This window comes from Salvia miltiorrhiza, chromosome 6 (assembly GCF_028751815.1).
Source record: "Salvia miltiorrhiza cultivar Shanhuang (shh) chromosome 6, IMPLAD_Smil_shh, whole genome shotgun sequence".
Taxonomy (NCBI): Eukaryota; Viridiplantae; Streptophyta; class Magnoliopsida; order Lamiales; family Lamiaceae; genus Salvia; species Salvia miltiorrhiza.
Genome location: NC_080392.1, coordinates 37,046,840 through 37,065,881, shown reverse-complemented (window position 1 = coordinate 37,065,881; position 19,042 = coordinate 37,046,840). Strand labels below are relative to the sequence as shown.

Sequence of the window (19,042 nt, the reverse complement as noted above, 5' to 3'; positions counted from 1 at the left end):
TAAATAAATAAATAAATTTAAAGGCCACACCACAGCTAACTCGAACCCAAAACTTTTGAGTTTAGATATTAACCACTCTACACTTGGCCAACACACACATATTAATTATGTGTAGAATGTTACTCTCTCCGTCCCACGAATCTTGACACGTTTGGTTTCGGCACGGAAATCAAGGAGTTGTAGATTAGTGTTTTAAGTGTGTAGCTAATAAAGTATAAAAGTGATAAAGTAGGAAATGAAAGATAATAAAAGTGATAAAGTAGAAGATATAATATAATAATTACTCCCTCTGTCCCATTGGGCTTGTCCCATTTGGTTTCGGCACGGCTATTAAGGAGAGTAGTAGTAGTGTTAAGTGTGTAGATAAAGTAGGAGAGAGAAAGAGAGAGTGATAAAGTAGGAGAGAGAAAGTGATAAAGTGATAAAGTAGGAGTGTTATTTATAGAAATAGGACAAGATGGTGGGACAAACAAAAAAGGAATACGGGACAAGATCAATGGGACGGATGAAGTATTACTTTATTTGAAAATGTGTCAAGATTTGTGAGACGTCCTAAAAAAGAATACGTGTCAAGGTTCCTGGGACGGAGGGAATACTTTTTTTTTTTTTGAATTTAAGAGAACTTTATTGATGAATCTCACAAGAAAATCCGGGAATAGAATGTAGAATGTTACTTTTTGATATGCATATGCTGGTCCTTTTTATTATTAAATTATTATGGGGGATTTCTTATGTTTAGTTATGTGTATAATTCTTCTTTCAGGGAAAGCTTTTTTTTCCCCTTTTTTTCTTATAAACTGGTTAATAGGTGTTTCATTTTATAAATAGTAGCTTCCTTAATTTGGTGAGAACATCCTATATTAAGAGCATCTGCAATGGGGTTACATGATAGCTTACATGATAGCCTACTTTATGATGGGGGACCACATGGTGTAAAGATGCTGCAGTGGGATTACATGATAGCTTACATGATAGAATTAGTTTTGATTTTTTCATTTTTCATTTAAGTTTAATTTCATAAATTTAAATTACACAATTTACTTCAAATTTAAATTGCATTAATTTTGAAATCCTAAAAATTACATAAAATTTAATAAAATAAAAACAAATACTACAAATAAAAACAAATACTACAAATAACAAATCCTAAAAATTACATCAAAATTCGAATTTCCATTTTTTTTTATAGAGGCGCGTGTAAAACACGCGCCTATATTTCACCGTTTAAAGGGCTACACGATAGAACGTGTAGCCCTCGTGTAAATCTCTCCCGCAATGGTTACACGATAGCACATTTACACGATAGCCCTATCGTGTAAGGGCTATCGTGTAACCATTGTGAATGCTCTAAAGACCTTTAATTATACTCCCTCCTTCAAAAAAGACAAATAAATTTCATGACACAAAAAAAAACATGTATCATGAAAGAAGATGATTTTACATTTGCATCTTTTAATTATTATTTTTCCTTACTTTTAGACAATGATAGAATTGAAAATCTAGCACAATTTTACTCTAAAATTTGGCAATGTGATGCTTAAAAGGCACAAAAACAAGTTTCATAATATAATTATTTGACGACGGAGGAAGTATAAGTATAGTTTACGCGCTATATGCATTTTGTTAAAGATCATGGAGATTGTAGAAAAGCAAACAGCAAAGCTTTTATGATTATAAAAGCCAATAATTTATTTAATTAAAATACAAAGTTGCAAGATTAGAGTCGACATTTGTGAATAGTTATAACAACAAATACAGTGTTGTAGACAGATTTCTGAAGTTTATATTGGGAAAAAACAAATGTGTATGCAATGGAAAGGAATAGTTATGACTTCTTAGCCAATAATTCATAACAATAATTGTTTAGATGGTAAACCGATCACATTTAAGACTCATCGAGCCTGCAATAATACACAACATATTAAACCAATCAACGAGTCCACGTGTATCTTATCATCGTTAATATTTCCACGTCATAATAGTTGGGTTAATGGTACTTTTTACCCACTTTTACGATTAAAAGATAAAAAATATTTACTGTAAACGAAAATTAGAAAAACTATTCAATAAGGAATGTACAAATGACAAAATTGTTCTTACTTAATAGATTCGAAGCTTCATCTCGATGTTCTATATTATTCGAATTGAACTTTGTTCAACATGCTCGATCAATGCGAGTCGAGCATGTCGAGCATTTATTGAAAATTCACTAATATTTGACGTACTCCATCAAAGCAACTCAATCAATCAAGCATCGGTGGCTGATCATTAGTTAAAAAGTCATAAATAAAGTACTTTCTTTCTCCACGAAAAATTTGTCACAATTTTATTTTCGATCCGTCCATAAAAAATTTGTCACTTCTATTTATCGTAGTAGATCTAAACAACTTCACTCACATTTAAAGTGAGACCCTTACTATGATAACAAACTCACTCACATTTATTAAAAGTTCATGTCGTCCATAATGTAACAAATCTTTTGTCAACCGAAGGAGTATAATTTATATATTTTGGTAAAGATGAATATTTTTATCTCATCTTTCAAAATAGGTAGACACCATTTCACCCTTATATCCGCTTACGTTTTGTATAAATAAGGAGAGAAGTTGTATATTAGAGTCATGAAGTTTTGATTAAATTATTGAATGAAATTTCTGTAATTCTGCCCATTCTTCACTTTTGGAAAATTCATTCATTCTACATAAATGTCGCTTTACCTAAACATTTTGATGTGTCCTATAACTGTCTGCAGCGGTCACCAAACAATGCAGCTCTCGCATTTAAGACAGCAAGTATATATAGTAAGTATGATATATACCTTATGTTTCTATGCCAAATCTCACACTGAAATGCAGCAATGGCTGTGTTAAAGAAAAATCCACTTTTTTCTTCTCTATTTCATCTCACATCCAACCACGCTTCTGAAATTCCGAGGTTTGCTGTCGTGAATCGTCGCGAGTTGTTGATGAAATCATATCCTAGAATTCAACTTCACCGCCGCCCCCTTCTTCGCCTGCCCATTTCTTGTCCAGGAGAGGTTCTTTTTTTTGAACTTTTTTCATATTGGATTTGGAATTAGACAAATCTTTGAAGTCTGATTTTCATTTCATTTGTTTGAAGTTGATGGAGTGTTTGGTGAATAAGGAGGATTTGAGTGAAGAGGAAGCAGAGGGAGCACTTGATTTCTTGCTCACCAATGGCAATGATGCTTTAATCAGTGCTTTTCTTGTTCTCCTCAGAGCCAAAGGCGAGACCTTTGAAGAAGTCTCTCTCTCTCTCTCTCTCTCTCACACACACACACACACACACACCCCATTAGTAAAACATGCTTAGGTTCTTTATTTTCGAGTTCTTGTTCTTAAACGTTAAGTTCGAAAGCATGCACTTGTATTTGTTTTCAAATAGGGTTATTATACTTCTATTTGTAATATAACTAATGCTTCTATACGCGTCGAACTCAAGAGCTTAAAACGAGAGTTTAGGACTTACTACCGTTGAGTAAAAGACGAGGTTTGAGTGATACGACATGACTGATAAAACAATCCATGTTAATCAAGTGTTTAGTTTGCATAATTCGGCCGATAATGGATAACTCAGCTTGTATTCTAATCATCCAATTAGTGATTATTTATCACCGCAAAATTGAATTGATTATTTAATCATCATCCAATTCTATCAATCTTGTCTATCTCACCCGCCAAATCAAACACCTCTAAAACTACGGGGACCTAAAAATATGCATTTTAATTTATTATATTGGGAAATGTAGGTTGTGGGTATGGCTCGGGCTATGATAAAATGTTGCAAAAAGGTAGAAGGGCTGGAAAATGCTGTGGACATAGTGGGGACTGGTAGTGATGGGGCCAACACAGTTAACATCTCAACAGGTGCTGCAATTCTTGCTGCTGCTTGTGGTGCCAAGGTTGCAAAGGTCAGTTCTATTCAAAAAAATATAGGGTTAATATTGTTTTAGGAGAAAACAAGAGTTCGGAACATTTTATAGAAAACGCTGAAAGTTTGGAACATAAAACACTATATATATATATATATATATATATATATATATATATATATATATATATCAAACATTATGACTGAACATTTCAAAGGAAATTGATCTGTTAAGCAACCTGTTTCTGTCTGAACAGCAAGGGCATAGATCGAGCTCTTCAGCCTGTGGAAGCGCAGATGTTTTAGAAGCACTAGGTGTCGCCATTGACATGGAGCCTAAGGTTAGTCTGTTTTCGAGTCTATGATGCCAATGCCCAATCAAGTTAAATAGGGATGCAAATGCTATGACCACTCCAATATTTTGTTGTTTGAAAGGTTTCCATAAATTAGGTATGAATGACAATGTATCCATTTTTTGAAAAAGATGATCAAGAACGGTTCTCCATTTCCTTCCTGTGTCGACTCGAACCACCGACCTAATGGTTGGAGAAGTAGTGTCTTACTAACTGAGTTGCGCTTCGCTATCTGACAATGTAAGTTATAGACTAGTGAGCTTGAACCAAAGACTTGTCTAGTTAAGGAAAGCGTAGATGATCGATCTCTGCCTTTTTGTTGGCTCGAGTTCACCTCAAAATGGTGTCATTCACCCGAACTCTTCTAGATATTATGAACCCTATATGGACTGGGCATGCTTGGTCATCTATAAGATATTGAGACATTATATTAGGTATGAGTAGACACTTAAAAAGAAGCCATGTCTCTCCAAATTAGGGAGTGAAGACATGTGTGGAAGAAGTCGGGATCGGATTCATGATGTCTCCAAACCATCATCCTGCAATGAAGACTTTTGCTCCTGTGAGGAGAAAGCTGGGAGTGAAGACCGTGTTTAACATCATGGGTCCGATGTTAAATCCAGCCCGTGTTCCTTTCTCTGTGGTCGGGGTCTATAAAGCAGACATGGTAAGTTGCATTGTTTGAAGATTTCATGTGATTCTCATGTAAACTAAGACAGGGCTGAATTGGATAGGTGAGTAAGATGGCTAAAGCACTACAAAGATATGGGATGAAAAGAGCACTGGTTGTTCACTGTGAAGGTTTAGATGAAATGAGTCCACTAGGTCAAATTCTCAAACTTTAGAGCATTAGCTTTCTTTGTTTCTTCTCTTCATTTCTTTTGTTAATGGTTTCAATTCTATCAGGGCCTGGAGTGGTGCTTGATGTTACAGCAGAAAAGATAGAGAAATTTAGTTTTGACCCTTGTAAGAACTTCATCTATCTACAATCTTTACTTGATTGATCAGTTTCAAGCATGTATAGTCTATGTATGGACAATAGGTACTTAAAAATGAATTGTACCTTGAACTCGCAGTGGACTTGGGCATTCCTCGTTGCACCTTAAAAGATCTGAGGGGCGGAGGCCCGGAATATAACGCTGAGATACTAAGGCGCACGCTAGCTGGTGAGAAAGGAGCCGTTGCAGATGCGCTCGTAAGTTATTTAAACGCTTTCTTCAACCTAATTACTCAACTCTCACCCACCTAAATTCTTAGCGGGCATCTTGTGCAAGACTGTCTGACTTGTCAAAATACGTCAAGACCCCGATTAAAACACTAGCAAAATTACACATATGCCGCTGAATATGTGATATTGTCTCGTCTATTTTGAACAGTTTGACACAAGTTTTTGTGAACTATACCTTATACAACAACAACACTGGCCTCTTTCCCGAATATACCTTAATTAATATTCCTCTGTCTGCATGAACCCAGCTAAGTACTCATGTTTATCAGAAGAACAATTTGATCGACAAGATGCTACCTAAATATGTTAAACAGCTGCTAAGAAGAGAATGTTACAGGTCTTAAATGCAGCAGCTGCATTATTGGTCAGTGGGCATGTCTGTGACCTAGCGGAAGGGATAGCTCTAGCACGTGAAACACATCGACTGGGAAAAGCTCTAGACACTCTTGACTGCTGGACTAGTGTCTCAAATGTAAGTTTGGCATAACTTGGTTCTGCAATTGTAAATGTTTTCATTTATCCTTGATTCTAATCACTGATAGTCTGGTTTCTCACAGAAGGTGAAAGGAGGTAGAGCCATGGCTGTCTGAGTGTAAGGTTAGAGTGTCTTAGAGTAGTATAGCATGTATGGTAAAGAATGTGTATGGTTTGACCAAGTTCGCTTTTATGTACTACGAAAATTGCTTTTGTTGATATGGATTGTATGAAGACATGCATAACTAATCATGATTTATCTCATCAAAATGCATATTTAGACAAACAAATACCTCATAATCACGATTATCAATTCAGAACTAGTAACATAGGTCTGCGAGGTCTACTTAATCATAACATTTGCAAGTAAAGAGCATAATAGAAGTTGATTGGTACTCTAGATAGAAGCTTTGCCAACTCCTGAGGCATCAGCTTTGGCAACTGCTCCAACTTCAGTCAGCAATGGGACGAGCTTTCCACCCCCATGCAACGCGATGGTTGCTGCAAAATGCACGGAGATGAGTACATGGCATGAAACAGAGTTCACCAAGTATGCGAATTCACAACACACAGAATGGTAACTGTTGAATACCATCGCATCCACCTATGTGCTTGCCACCAATGAACACATTCGGCACGGTGCGCTGCCCAGTCCATTCAGTCAGAGCGGATTGCATTTCACTTCCATCATCTTCAAAGTATACACCAGATCTCAATAATCCAATATTTTCATTGATAATCATTGAAAGTGGAACAGAAACATGATTTGGAGACAAATATAGTACATCTTTTCATTGAAAATTCATTGAAACTGGAAACAAAGAACATGAATGAAGATAATTCACAGCAGCAAAATAGTACCCATTAAGATAATTTTTTCTGGCAAAGGGAAAGTACAGGAGCAGTTATAGTAAATTATCAAAACATCTGTTCTCTATCAAGGAGAATTTGTAATGCTAATTTAGCTATGATTATAAACCTGATGAAACTACAAGTTCAAAACATATAGGAGATACAAAACGTGTTAGTCGAATTCAAACTCATGTCATCCAAATAGTTAACTACTCAGCAGATTCATTTTAAACTACCGGTTGGATCATGATTGGATAAATCTAGCGCATTTTTAATAAACTCATCAGGTTGGTAAATCATCAAACACGAGGAAGACATAATATGATTTGAAGGATCTCAATCAAATTATGTTCCAATATAATCAGCTATTATCTTCATCAATCTGGACACAGCATCAGTCCAGATTCCGGTTCCGTAACTCAAAACAATAATACTAACTACAATCGCAAGAACAAATCACTTTGCAATTCAGAAAAAAAAAATTACGCGAGAGAAGAAATAACGAACCCTCAACATTCAGCTCAATGACCTTGAAGGAGGCGCCGAGATCCTTCAGCAATTTCTTCACCGTCGCACAGTAAGAACAGTAGGTTTTGCTGCCGCCACAAATCAACAGAAAATACTCGTTTCCATAAAAAACAGATTCACATAATTCTACGCATAGTACATAATCATACAGAAATATAGCGCTCCAACAACTATCTCTTAATCCTCAATCAAAACACTAATAACCTAAAAATTCGCCATCAATTTCAATTCCGAGATAATCGAATACAGCAACACCTCGCTCAAAACACACATATGTATATACATATATATATATATATATATATCGAGAGAGAGAGAGAGAGAGAGAGGACCTGAAGATGACGACGGGGGTTGAATCAACGATTTCCTTGGCTTTGGGAAGCGCCATTTTTTTTTTTTTCTCACGAAGCTCGAATCGAAATGGAAGAGTGAAACAATATGAGCTACCGCGGTAGAGCTGGACTTTATATATGTAGTGGAATATTTATTGTGATGCGAAATGGCAATAATTTTTTGTTTTTTTATTTTGAGAATAATGGCAATAAAACTAATTGGGCCAAAATTTAAAATATACTGTATATCTCTTCTTCATATACAGAAAACGCGGTCAGCTTCTTCGTTGCATGGTCAAACACGTTCACAATTATGGGCACCGTTTACTTTTGCCTAAGATTGATTAAATAATTCAACTTATAGTTTTTTTTATTAAAGTCAATATTGTGTCCATCCCAATTCCACTAATATTCGTTGGATTTACATTTTGCTTCGATCTTCTCTTTTCATGCGATAAAAAAAAAAAAGTATTTCCTCTTTCATCCCATTTTGATAGGCTTCTATTTCATTTTAGAATGTGATGTAGGTTATTTTCTAAATTTAAATACATTAAAATATTTTTTTACTGAAATAATTTTATTTAATGTTTGTGAAGATGATATGCAGAATAATAAATAAAACAATTATATTATTAAAAATATTAATTATATTTTATTAATATGTGTAAAAAAAATATTGTGAACTATTAAAGTATGGAGGGAGTATATAAATAATCGATTGAATACCATGAAAATCAAATATGCATTACGATGAAGTAATCAAATTAGTACAAATATGATTCAAACTAATAACCAAGCTAGTATAAATTAAACTAAACATCTAAAAAAATACTCCCTCCGTCCCACGAATTTTGACACGTTTGGTTTCGGCACGAGAATTAAGGAGTTGTAAATTAGTGTTTTAAGTGTGTAATTAATGAAATATAAAAGTGATAAAATAGGAGAGAGAATGTAATAAAAGTAATAAAGTAGGAGAGAGAAGGTAATAAATGTGATAAAGTAGAAGAGATAAGGTAATAATTATTACCCAAAATGGAAACGTGTCAAGATTCGTGGGACGGCCCAAAAAGAAAAACGTGTCAAGATTCGTGGGACGGAGGGAGTAGGAAAACAACCTCTTATAAGAGAGACAATATGATACCTCAATTTGCAGTTGGATTAACTTTAACAATATTACATACTTAACTCATGTTTGATTGAGCATTTTTTGAGGTTGGAAATGGATTCAACTAATTGAATCAATTACTTATTGTTTGGTTTGGGTAATGACTTAACTATTACCCTTATTTGAGGAAAACTCAATCACCCAATTTGTAATTACCCATTAAAATAGAAGAGAAACAAAAGAAATGGAATCAACTTTTCATTGTTAAACCAAACACTCAATAAAGTAGAGTAATAGTTAATTAGTTATTGCTACCAGTCATTCCCTAATTTATTTGATTATATTCCATTTCCATTCATCTAGTTGAACCAAACGGGCACTGATTCTAATCCAAATCATGAAGAATTGACTTTCTCTAACAATATTACATACTTAGTGTTCGTTTGGTTCAATTAGAGGAATGAAAATGGAATGTAATCAAATAAAGGAGTGGAATGGTAACAATAATCATTACTTTCATTAAGTGTTTAGTTAAACAATGGAAATGAATCATTAGTAAGAGAGTCTCTTTCTTTGGTTTTCCCTCTATTTTGAGGGATAATAAATTGAGTGATTGAGTTACTCTCAAGTAAGGGTAATGATTAACCCGTTAATCAAAACAAACAACAAGTAATGGATTCAATTAATTGAATCTATTTCCAACTTCTAAAAACACCCAACCAACGTGGGCAGTGTTCATTTGGTTCAAGTAGAGGAAATGAGAGATAATGGAATTAAATAAAGGGCTGAAATTGTAACAATAACTATTACTTTTATTGAGTAACTAGCTAGTAAGAAATTCTCTTTTTGTTGTTTTCCCTTTTATTTTAAAGGGTAACATATTAAGTGATTGAATTATTCTCAAGTAAGGGTAATGGTTAACTTATTATTCAAATCAAACAACAAATAATGGATTCAACTAATTGAATATATTTTCAACCTTAAAAAAATACTCAACCGAACATGAGCTTATAGATAGAATTGGAATATGTCCATAACATAATTAGCACATTTGAATACTGGTCGTGTTCAAAGGTTGCGAACTGTTGACAAGTTTAGTTTCCAAGCCTTCATTTCTAGTTGCAGTATAATAATGCCCATTTGTTTGCATAGAAATAGATATATGTGATATGTATGAACCAATACACAGATGGTGTAAACAATAATCGAGTTCCACAATCAGAACGTGCAGTAAATTATATGGCCCTTGACATATAATTAATAGTATTAACATGGAAAGGGATTTTTATTTTTTATTTTTTTTACATCATGCCTACGAGGGCTCATACATCATCGATTATAGAAACCATCAACAAAGGTGAACTTTTGTCAAGTTCTGAAACTTTCAACATTTTGATCTTTGTGAATATGAATTATAATAGTCATTTTCCAATTGTTTATGCTGATATTGTATTCAAATAATTTAGAATATTTGAAACTAAAATAGGAAATATCATTTTCTTATAACTTCAAATGAATGAATAAAATATAAGAGTAGCTTTAATTTTTATGTGATTTATAAAATTAATAATGTCAATAACAATTTACAAGGTACTAAAACCAAAATAAATGCATAAAAAAAATTGTTAACATGAATTAAATGTGAACGGGTGCGCAAGAATGATGCTTAAGTAATGAGGTGGTGGGAATTTTTTTAGTAGTATTATAGTAATATTTTAAAGGGTTAATTGCCGCTAAATCCATGAGAAATTTCCAAATTCAGGAATATATCACGACCTTTTAATTTTGCTCATAAATACATCATCAGAGTAATTAGTTTGATTTTTCCCCCGGCGAGCATACGCAGCATAATCAAAGCTGAGTTGGCATGACATGGCAACCGACGTTCCAAGGTGTCAATGTCGGACGGTGAAATTGAACGTCGCCGTTTTAATTTAAGTTAAAACGACGTCGTTTCAACATTTTACTGCGCAATATTACCCCCATTTACACTTTAACCCTAGAATTACCTTATTGTACGCGGGAAAAGGGTGGAGAGTACAAGAGTCACGACTTGTCGCTGTTCTTCGAGTACTGTGGGTGGGATTTGGGAGAAAGATTAAAGAATTGCAGGCTGTCGGATTGAAGGTGGCATCTGGGACCACAAAACGCTGGAGAAATGTCTCAAAGGTAGGCCCCTTTAATCATTTTTCAAGTGTTCTTCACTTTATTAAGGGAAAACTGGTTTTTTTTGTTAACTTTCTCTCAAAAGGTATGAGTTAACTTTCTCTCACGCTCTGCTCTCTCTCTCACGCTTTGCGTTCTCTCTCACGCTCTGCTCTGGTCTGCTCTGACCTCCCGAGCTCTGCTCTGGTCCGCTCTGACTTCCCGAGCTCTGCTCTGGTAAATAATCTGGTTAGGGTTCAATATTCGGGGTTTAGGGTTTAGTATTCCTGGTCTAGGGTTTAGTATGAAATTCATTGCCAGAGCTGACCATCACTCGCCAGAGTAGATTTCCAGCGCCAGAGCTGATAGTAATTCGCCTGACCAAACTTGCCAGAGCTGACCATCACTCGCCAGACTAGATTTCCATTGCAGAGCTGACATTGCACATGTTCGGGCCCGTTGCCAAATACCTATATTAAAGTATACATCTTGGGCAAGAAAAGTAAATATTAAACTTCCCAAATGTAAATAATCTGCTTAGGGTTCAATATTCAGGGTTTAGGGTTTAGTATTCCAGGTCTAGGGTTTAGTATGAAATTCATTCGCCAGAGCTGACCATCACTCGCCAGAGTAGATTCCATCGCCAGAGCTGACAGTCATTCGCCTGACCAAACTCGCCAGAGCTGACCATCACTCGACAGAGTAGATTTCCATTGCCAGAGCTGATGTATATTAAAGTATACATCTTGGGCAAGAAAAGTAAATATTAGGCTTCACAAATGTAAATAATCTGGTTAAGGTTCAATATTCGGGGTTTAGGGTTTAGTGTTCCAGGTCTAGGGTTTAATATGAAATTCATTCGCCAGAGCTGACCATCACTCGCCAGAGTAGATTTCCAGCGCCAGAGCTGACAGTAATTCGCCTGACCAAACTCACCAGAGCTGACCATCACTCGCCAGAGTAGATTTCCACTGCCAGAGCTGACATTGCACATGTTCGGGCCCCTTGCCAGATCCCATATAATAAAGTATACATCTTGGGCAAGAAAAGTAAATATTAGGCTTCACAAATGTAAATAATCTGGTTAGGGTTCAATATTCGGGGTTTAGGGTTTAGTATTCCAGGTCTAGAGTTTAGTATGAAATTCATTCGCCAGAGTTGACCATCACTCGCCAGAGTAGATTTCCAGCGCCAGAGCTGACAGTCATTCGCCTGACCAAACTCGCAGAGCTGACCATCACTCGACAGAGTAGATTTCCATTGTCAGAGCTGATGTATATTAAAGTATACATCTTAGGCAAGAAAAGTAAATATTAGGCTTCACAAATATAAATAATCATGTTAAGGTTCAATATTCGGGGTTTAGGGTTTAGTATGAAATTCATTCGCCAGAGTAGATTTCCACTGCCAGAGCTGACATTGCACATGTTTGGGTCCCTTGCCAAATACCTATATTAAAGTATACATCTTGGGCAAGAAAAGTAAATATTAGGCTTCACAAATGTAAATAATCTGTTTAGGATTCAATATTCGGGGTTTAGGGTTTAGTATTCCAGGTCTAGGGTTTAGTATGAAATTCATTCGCCAGAAGAGTTGACCATCACTCACCAGAGTAGATTTCCAGCGCCAGAGCTGATAGTCATTCGCCTGACCAAACTCGCCAGAGCTGACCATCACTCGACAGAGTAGATTTCCATTGCCAGAGCTGATGTATATTAAAGTATACATCTTGGGCAAGAAAAGTAAATATTAGGCTTCACAAATGTAAATAATCATGTTAAGGTTCAATATTCGGGGAAGGTTTAGTATTCCAGGTCTAGGGTTTAGTATGAAATTCATTCGCCAGAGCTGACCATCACTCGCCAGAGTAGATTTCCAGCGCCAGAGCTAACAGTCATTCGCCTGACCAAACTCGCTAGAGCTGACCATCACTCGACAGAGTAGATTTCCATTGCCAGAGCTGATGTATATTAAAGTATACATCTTGGGCAAGAAAAGTAAATATTAGGCTTCACAAATGTAAATAATCTGGTTAGGGTACAATATTCGGGGTTTAATGAAATGAGATACTTATATTGACATAAATATACATTTAGGCTTATTAATATGTAGAGTGATACTTATTTTCAAATGTAATAGTTATAGTAAACAAATGTATACATTGTTGATAGGAAATGTAAATGTTAAACTGACTTACAGTACATATTCCTATATCAAAAGTAAGATAAAAATAATTGTATTACTTTCATAGTAATACATTAATCCACAACAAATAATTTTGAAATGTATGTGTATTTTAAAGTCTGAACAATAATTTAGAAATGGCTTGAGAGTGCCGGAGGTTGCAGAACGACGGCGTTGATTGCGACGCCTTGGCTTGAGACTGCCGGAGGTTGCAGAACGATGGCGTTGGTTGCGCCGCCTTGGCTTGAGACTGTCAGAGGTTGCAGAAACACTCGCAGAGGAGGCGGACGAGTGTTCCTCGCAGAGGAGGCGGACGAATTTTGGGAGAAAGGGGATGAAAAAATGTGAACAGTAACTCTAATACCTATTTAAACTCCAGGTCAGGGCTCCGGGTCGAATCCGGGTCGAATCGGGCGCGGGTCGGGGCGGATCCGTCGCACTGGAGTGCGACCGTCGCATCAGAGACCGACCCATTAAAATTAATATACTGACAGTCTAGAAGCTTCTGATTTCTGATTAAGACAGATTTTTACGTGCAAAAGGAATGTAGGTCGTGATGTGAGAGAGAGAGAGAGAGAGAACCGGTCAGCCATGTTACTGCGATGGTACCGGATTCTGTGAAATAAGGTAAAGCAAGCGGCCTTTCACCCCGATGGCCAATCAGGTTGAATTTCTTCATTTTTGTTTTAAAGATTCGATGTGATCCGAACGTATCCATTTTGCTGAATTATGTTATACCTTTTCCACAAACTGATAAATAGGAATCACATGGGAGAGAGAGAGAGAGAGAGGTCGTATCTAAAAGGCCATGTTTTTCACTGTAAGATAATATCACTGATTCCATTCAGCATTCATATTTTTAGTTGGAATTTAAAGAGCGCATATCACATAACATTTACAGCCTACGAATTTTCACCCATAAATTCAGTTAAGAAATGAGTTATGCTATTGGCAAATCCGGAAAATTTTGATGGATCAAAATGCTAGACAGTTACCGGCGTACGAAGCTTGGACTCAAGATTTTGTGCAACAGCGTCGATAAATTCTTCAGTGCTCAAGTAACACTCCCTCGAAACCCTGCATACGAACCATGCTGATTAGATTATACAAGAAAATGGCAAGTGCATTGAGAACAAATGAGAATCAATCAACGAGGTCGACTCTATCGGGTAGTCAGAGACGAGTAATTAACTTTCAACTGAAGAAGATCGGTCACCAAAATCATTTCACTGTGAAACGTTCGAGTAATGTTGAGTATGACCAGGAATGGTCATTTGATTTGCATGTCAATCAAATGTTGCCAACAAGATTAGCAATGACATGGAATATTAGTCCTGTGTGAGCCTATATGAATCAATTTCTAAGTGATTCGAAAATTTAATGAAGTGCTGTTATGTAATAGAACAAACCAAGCTACGAATCCATTTAATTCGACAAGAAGTCAAGTTTCGTTTGTGCAAGATATCTGGTGCTAAATCATAAATTGCATGATTAGAACAGAGAATGCACGACTTACTTTGGCCCGTGAATTAGAAGAGCGAGATCTTTAGTCATCTTTCCAGATTCCACAGTCTCGATGCACGCTTCTTCTAGCTTGTGGGTGAATACTAGCAGCTTTTCATTTCCATCAAGCTTGGCTCTGATAGAGAAGTCAACGTACATGATTATTCAACCAAAATTAAACATTTAAGCACATAAAATCCATTCAGATCAACAATGAAAGGGAGATGACTGCTGGTCTCGAGGAGAATCACTGAATCAGGATGTGAAGTTCAAAATATTCAAAAAGTGGGATCGCAACCGTACAGTATTAGACAAAATATAGAAAAAACTTACCTATGTTCTAATCCTCGTGTCCATGCAAATATAGAGGCAATGCTGTTTGTGCTGGTTTCTTGCCCCTTCTGATGAAGTCTAAAATGACGGGTTACAGTCCCATGAGCAGCCTCTGCTTCTAATGTTTTTCCATCACCAGACAACTGCAAAGCTATGCAATTGTTAGCAAAAGAAAAGGGTATTATGAGATACACAAAAATAACACCGAAGTACAACTAACCAAAACTGAAGTCATGAGTCCAAGAGAACCAAATCCTGCATTAAAAGTAGTATCAGCCAACCTTCCAAAAATGGACTAGTAGGCATGACTATGTGTAGCATGAGCAGCCTTGAAGAAGAGCACTACATATCGCTCTTAATTTAAATAGAACTTAAGGAAATCACATTGATATAGGTTTCTTAAATCTTTTGATGGGCATCCTGAGAGCCACAGAAGTTGCAACATCAAAACAAGTCTAAAAACTGAACCAAAATTTTGATAAGATACTTTGGATTTGAGTATACATGGGACTTGGTAGTTTGGCAGAAGTAGAGAAATTAGTAAACCTTGCATACATATGAATAAAGATAAAGATAAAGAAAGAAAAATGCATAATGAGTTTGACGTGCATGGTGAATGGGATATTGGGGGTAATTGGATTTTCCATTGGTACAATTAGGTGGCGTTTACTTTGCATGATTGCATATTTTTATCCTCAAGAGTAGGATTTCTCCAAACTCATCTTTCAATGGGATAATATGAATCAAGCAAAACTAACTCAAATGATAGAAATAATCAAGGGCCTTGGGAGATACCAAAGTAACAATCCATCTAAGTAAACAAGGGATTAACCTTACTATTTTATCTATCAAGGTTAATCCTCAAAAGTAAACGCCCTCTTAGGGGATTATTATCCCAACTTCATTGGATAAGGGTCAGACCATCAAACTTTTCAAGATAAAATCACCTTGAGCAAGTAAATCACTCTGTACATCTCCATCATAGTTTTTACAAGCCCAAACATATCCACCTTCACTCTTCATTGCATAAGCCACCATGTCATCAATCAAGCGATGTTCATACCTATATAGAGGAAAGCAACTTTCGGTGAGCATTGAAGAAAATAAGTGGATTGGCCTTTGGCAATACCATGTCTCAGGATATTACCATATTGAATGTTCTTCAAATTTTTTCTTCCAGTTCTCTTCATATACCTCCTGAAATATATCCTTGAACCTGAAACACTCAAAAAAATGATGATAATGCTATCACACATTCTATTCATGTCACAAATGTGATTGGGCTATGAGAGGATTTATTGGGGATAAATCATTTATTACCTGCCATCATACTTTTTTAGGATTGTATTCTTCGTACTCAAGTAGAGAGGCCATCTTTTCCCAAAAGCCATTGCCATGGATGATTCCGCAAATGCTCTAATAGACTGATAAATTATCACAATGATTTAGGAAAAGGTGCAAAACTAAGAACGAGTAGGCACTAGAAGAAAAGGTAGCAAGTTTATAGGAAGCAGGAATATCAGTAAACTGACAAACCTCGTCAATGTTGTACATGGCAAGGGCAACCCCTGGACTTTTAAAATGGTACACATCCAGTTCTACAGATTCACCCCCATTTTCCGGCTCTAAAACATAGACGAGATAAATCTTCATAAAAAATTTTGTTCTTGACATATATAGTAAATTTCATAAAGCATAACTAGCTCACCAAAAACCATTTTAAGTTTTCCAGGTCCTTTTATAATTGTGTCAGTGGCTCGATATTGATCTCCAAAGGCATGCCTGCCAATACAAATGGGTTTCTTCCAGCCTGTAAGATAGGATTGCAATAGCTGAAATATGTTTTGGATGTCTCGTTTTCATCAAAAAAAATAAGAAGCAAAATGTTACCAGGAACGATTCTGGGAATATTTTGGCACAAAATAGGCTCCCGGAAAACAGTTCCTAGAAAGAATAATTGGACAAAAATACAACCAGTGAGCAAATATGTAACCAGCAGGCAAGAAACATGAAAAATAGCCGAAAACCAGAAAAATAATTTAATGATACAAAGACAAAATAAGATGTCACAAACAGACCATTTAATATGTTTCTGATGGTGCCATTGGGGCTTCTCCACATTGCTTTAAGCCCGTATTCTTTGACTCTGCCCTCATCTGAAAAGAGAGAATTAGCTATTTTCTTATGTTCTGACTATAGTGAAGCATCTTATATCAGCAAAAGAGTTAAGGAAAAACTAACCTGGAGTAATTGTAGCACATTTTATAGCAACATTGTACCTGGAGGTGGTGCACATGAAGTAATAAGAACAAGTTTCATACTGTAGCAATATCTTACATATCACTTTCTATTAAAAGTACATCTGCCTTGTCGTCTCAAAAAAAAAGTACATCTGCCTTGCTATTCAAATTATGGATCTCAAAGTGCACCCAGAACTGGTAATCAATGGTGTTTTAGATTCTAGACTTTAATCTTTTAAACCGTAAAGCATCTCTTAAAAGTTATGGATAATGCATGCTGAAAACTCCTCAAAAACCAATTATGCATGCTTTTGCATCCCCCATCCGTCGTCCAACTACTGAGCTGGATTTAGACTGGAATCCTCTTGGGAGTTCCAACATATCTACCATATTAAAAGTTTTCCTATTATTAGTACCTGTAGATTCTGGAAAATCCCCATTGTTAACTATTAAACCAAGAAGCTCAATTATAATTACTACTTGTAAGCCACATTCAGCCAATACAACTGCAACTACAACTACAACTACAAAATAAATCATATCACAATGAAAACATCACATCCAGACAGCCAACATCCTCTAAAATCATGTAAGAAGAGATGTCAAAATAAAAATTCCTGCGCAAACTTACTCAAGCGCAGCTTCTGCACTCTCGACTGTAACCTTATCATCAGTAGCATCGCGATTCAATATCCCCAAATCGAAGTACTTTATATCCAATTCCAAATGCGGAAATATCAACTACATTGACGCCAAACCAATACAATAAACAAAGAGTAACACAGCAGAAACACTATACTCAACATCGAACATATTACTAAATAATATGGCCTGTACTTACCTTGTCTTTAATCATAGTCCATATCACTCGCGTCATCTCGTCACCTAAACTCGTCCAATCATACATAAAAATTTAGTGACGCAGCCAAAATATAGTGAACAAGTCCTTTACCAAATCGTGACAGTAAAATTATGCGAAAAAATAATTCACCGTCCATTTCCACGATAGGGTTCTGCACTCGAACTTTATCGGCGGTAGCGGCGGCGAAGCAGCGAACGGAAGCATTGCGGAAGCTGGAAGAGAGAAGACTGATTGCGATAAAGGATTGATTAACGAGTAGTGGATTGTGTTGGAATAACCTAGGATTCCTGATGGAGAGAGATGGAGATGCAGCTAGAGTAGCGGCGGCGATGGACATGGCGGTCGGCCGGAGACGGTGGAGGAACGGGAGCATCTAAGAGATGGAGATCGGCTTTTATATGTAAACGGGGGCAACGTCTTCACTGTTCTGGGTTTAGCTGCGGGGTTAACTAAAACCTCAATCGCGTACCAAAATAGACTCTTCTGATTTGTTTAATTGCTAATTTGCTAGTATAAACAAACAAACTCTACTCACTTTATTTTGTATTTCTACCAGGTCTAGTAGTAATTTATTTTTACAAAGATAATAGCGCCTAAATATATGAATTTCTTGTTTATTTTTTGCTCCCTCCGTCCCGCGAAGCTTTAGCAGTTTTCTTATATGCCAAAAAAAAATACTTCCTCCATCCCGCTATTCAAGTCTCATTATTTTTCAGCACGGAGATTAAGAAGAAGCAAATTAGATAAATAAGGAGTGTGGTCCACATGATTTAATTTGTGATTAAGGAAGAACTAATTATTTCTATTTTATTAATATAAAAAAGAATTAATTTTTTTGCATTAATTTTATTTTTAATAATATGTAATTAAATTAAATGATCACTAAAGTTCGAAATCTGTAATAAATTAATAATCTGTAATACACCTAAAGTTGTCTAATATACTTCTGAAATTGAAATATGAAATTGAAGACACATAGCAAAAAAAAAAAAATGGTGCCAGAAAATGAAAA

At 36.0% G+C, this 19,042-nt stretch overlaps 3 protein-coding genes across 5 annotated transcripts; 1 reads left to right on the top strand and 2 right to left on the bottom strand.

Annotated features, from left to right (window-relative positions):
* The first annotated feature begins 2,668 nt into the window (after positions 1 to 2,668).
* On the top strand, positions 2,669 to 6,216 carry LOC130989409 (anthranilate phosphoribosyltransferase, chloroplastic-like). 3 transcript variants are annotated; one of them, XM_057913401.1, is made up of 10 exons: positions 2,677 to 3,037; positions 3,121 to 3,264; positions 3,770 to 3,931; positions 4,149 to 4,232; positions 4,723 to 4,911; positions 4,979 to 5,069; positions 5,151 to 5,210; positions 5,321 to 5,439; positions 5,810 to 5,944; positions 6,030 to 6,216. In XM_057913401.1, the coding sequence occupies exons 1-10, from the start codon at positions 2,858 to 2,860 to the stop codon at positions 6,060 to 6,062; spliced, it is 1,197 nt and encodes a 398-aa protein (XP_057769384.1). In that variant the 5' UTR covers positions 2,677 to 2,857; the 3' UTR covers positions 6,063 to 6,216. The 3 variants fall into 3 exon arrangements, with proteins under 3 accessions (XP_057769385.1, XP_057769386.1, XP_057769384.1); XM_057913402.1 differs by lacking the exon at positions 6,030 to 6,216 and having other exon boundaries at positions 2,669 to 3,037; positions 5,721 to 5,943; XM_057913403.1 differs by lacking the exon at positions 6,030 to 6,216 and having other exon boundaries at positions 2,669 to 3,037; positions 5,621 to 5,943.
* A 6-nt stretch (positions 6,217 to 6,222) lies between these two features.
* Positions 6,223 to 7,884, bottom strand: LOC130989453 (glutaredoxin-like). The gene is made up of 4 exons (XM_057913469.1): positions 7,659 to 7,884; positions 7,306 to 7,394; positions 6,539 to 6,637; positions 6,223 to 6,447 (listed from the first exon to the last, which is right to left on the bottom strand). Exons 1-4 carry the CDS (start codon positions 7,712 to 7,714, stop codon positions 6,344 to 6,346), a joined length of 348 nt encoding a protein of 115 aa, XP_057769452.1. The 5' UTR covers positions 7,715 to 7,884; the 3' UTR covers positions 6,223 to 6,343.
* A 6,019-nt stretch (positions 7,885 to 13,903) lies between these two features.
* On the bottom strand, positions 13,904 to 18,558 carry LOC130989401 (isocitrate dehydrogenase [NADP]-like). The gene is made up of 15 exons (XM_057913384.1): positions 18,160 to 18,558; positions 18,010 to 18,053; positions 17,800 to 17,909; positions 17,170 to 17,207; positions 17,007 to 17,084; positions 16,819 to 16,872; positions 16,637 to 16,738; positions 16,465 to 16,553; positions 16,249 to 16,352; positions 16,076 to 16,144; positions 15,876 to 15,991; positions 15,149 to 15,183; positions 14,929 to 15,071; positions 14,609 to 14,731; positions 13,904 to 14,169 (listed from the first exon to the last, which is right to left on the bottom strand). Exons 1-15 carry the CDS (start codon positions 18,401 to 18,403, stop codon positions 14,076 to 14,078), a joined length of 1,443 nt encoding a protein of 480 aa, XP_057769367.1. The 5' UTR covers positions 18,404 to 18,558; the 3' UTR covers positions 13,904 to 14,075.
* Between the last annotated feature and the right edge of the window lie 484 nt (positions 18,559 to 19,042).

Coding starts and splice junctions, on each gene's coding strand:
- LOC130989409 (XM_057913401.1), top strand. CDS start 2,858: ATGGCTGTGTTAAAGAAAAATCCACTTTTTTCTTCTCTATTTCATCTC. Junction 4,233..4,722: donor CCATTGACATGGAGCCTAAG/GTTAGTCTGTTT, acceptor TCTCCAAATTAG/GGAGTGAAGACATGTGTGGA. Junction 5,440..5,809: donor GAGCCGTTGCAGATGCGCTC/GTAAGTTATTTA, acceptor AGAATGTTACAG/GTCTTAAATGCAGCAGCTGC.
- LOC130989453 (XM_057913469.1), bottom strand. CDS start 7,714: ATGGCGCTTCCCAAAGCCAAGGAAATCGTTGATTCAACCCCCGTCGTC. Junction 6,638..7,305: donor CATTGAGCTGAATGTTGAGG/GTTCGTTATTTC, acceptor TATACTTTGAAG/ATGATGGAAGTGAAATGCAA. Junction 6,448..6,538: donor GCACATAGGTGGATGCGATG/GTATTCAACAGT, acceptor TGCATTTTGCAG/CAACCATCGCGTTGCATGGG.
- LOC130989401 (XM_057913384.1), bottom strand. CDS start 18,403: ATGCTCCCGTTCCTCCACCGTCTCCGGCCGACCGCCATGTCCATCGCC. Junction 18,054..18,159: donor CCCTATCGTGGAAATGGACG/GTGAATTATTTT, acceptor GGACGAGTTTAG/GTGACGAGATGACGCGAGTG. Junction 15,072..15,148: donor GACTCATGACTTCAGTTTTG/GTTAGTTGTACT, acceptor ATAGCTTTGCAG/TTGTCTGGTGATGGAAAAAC.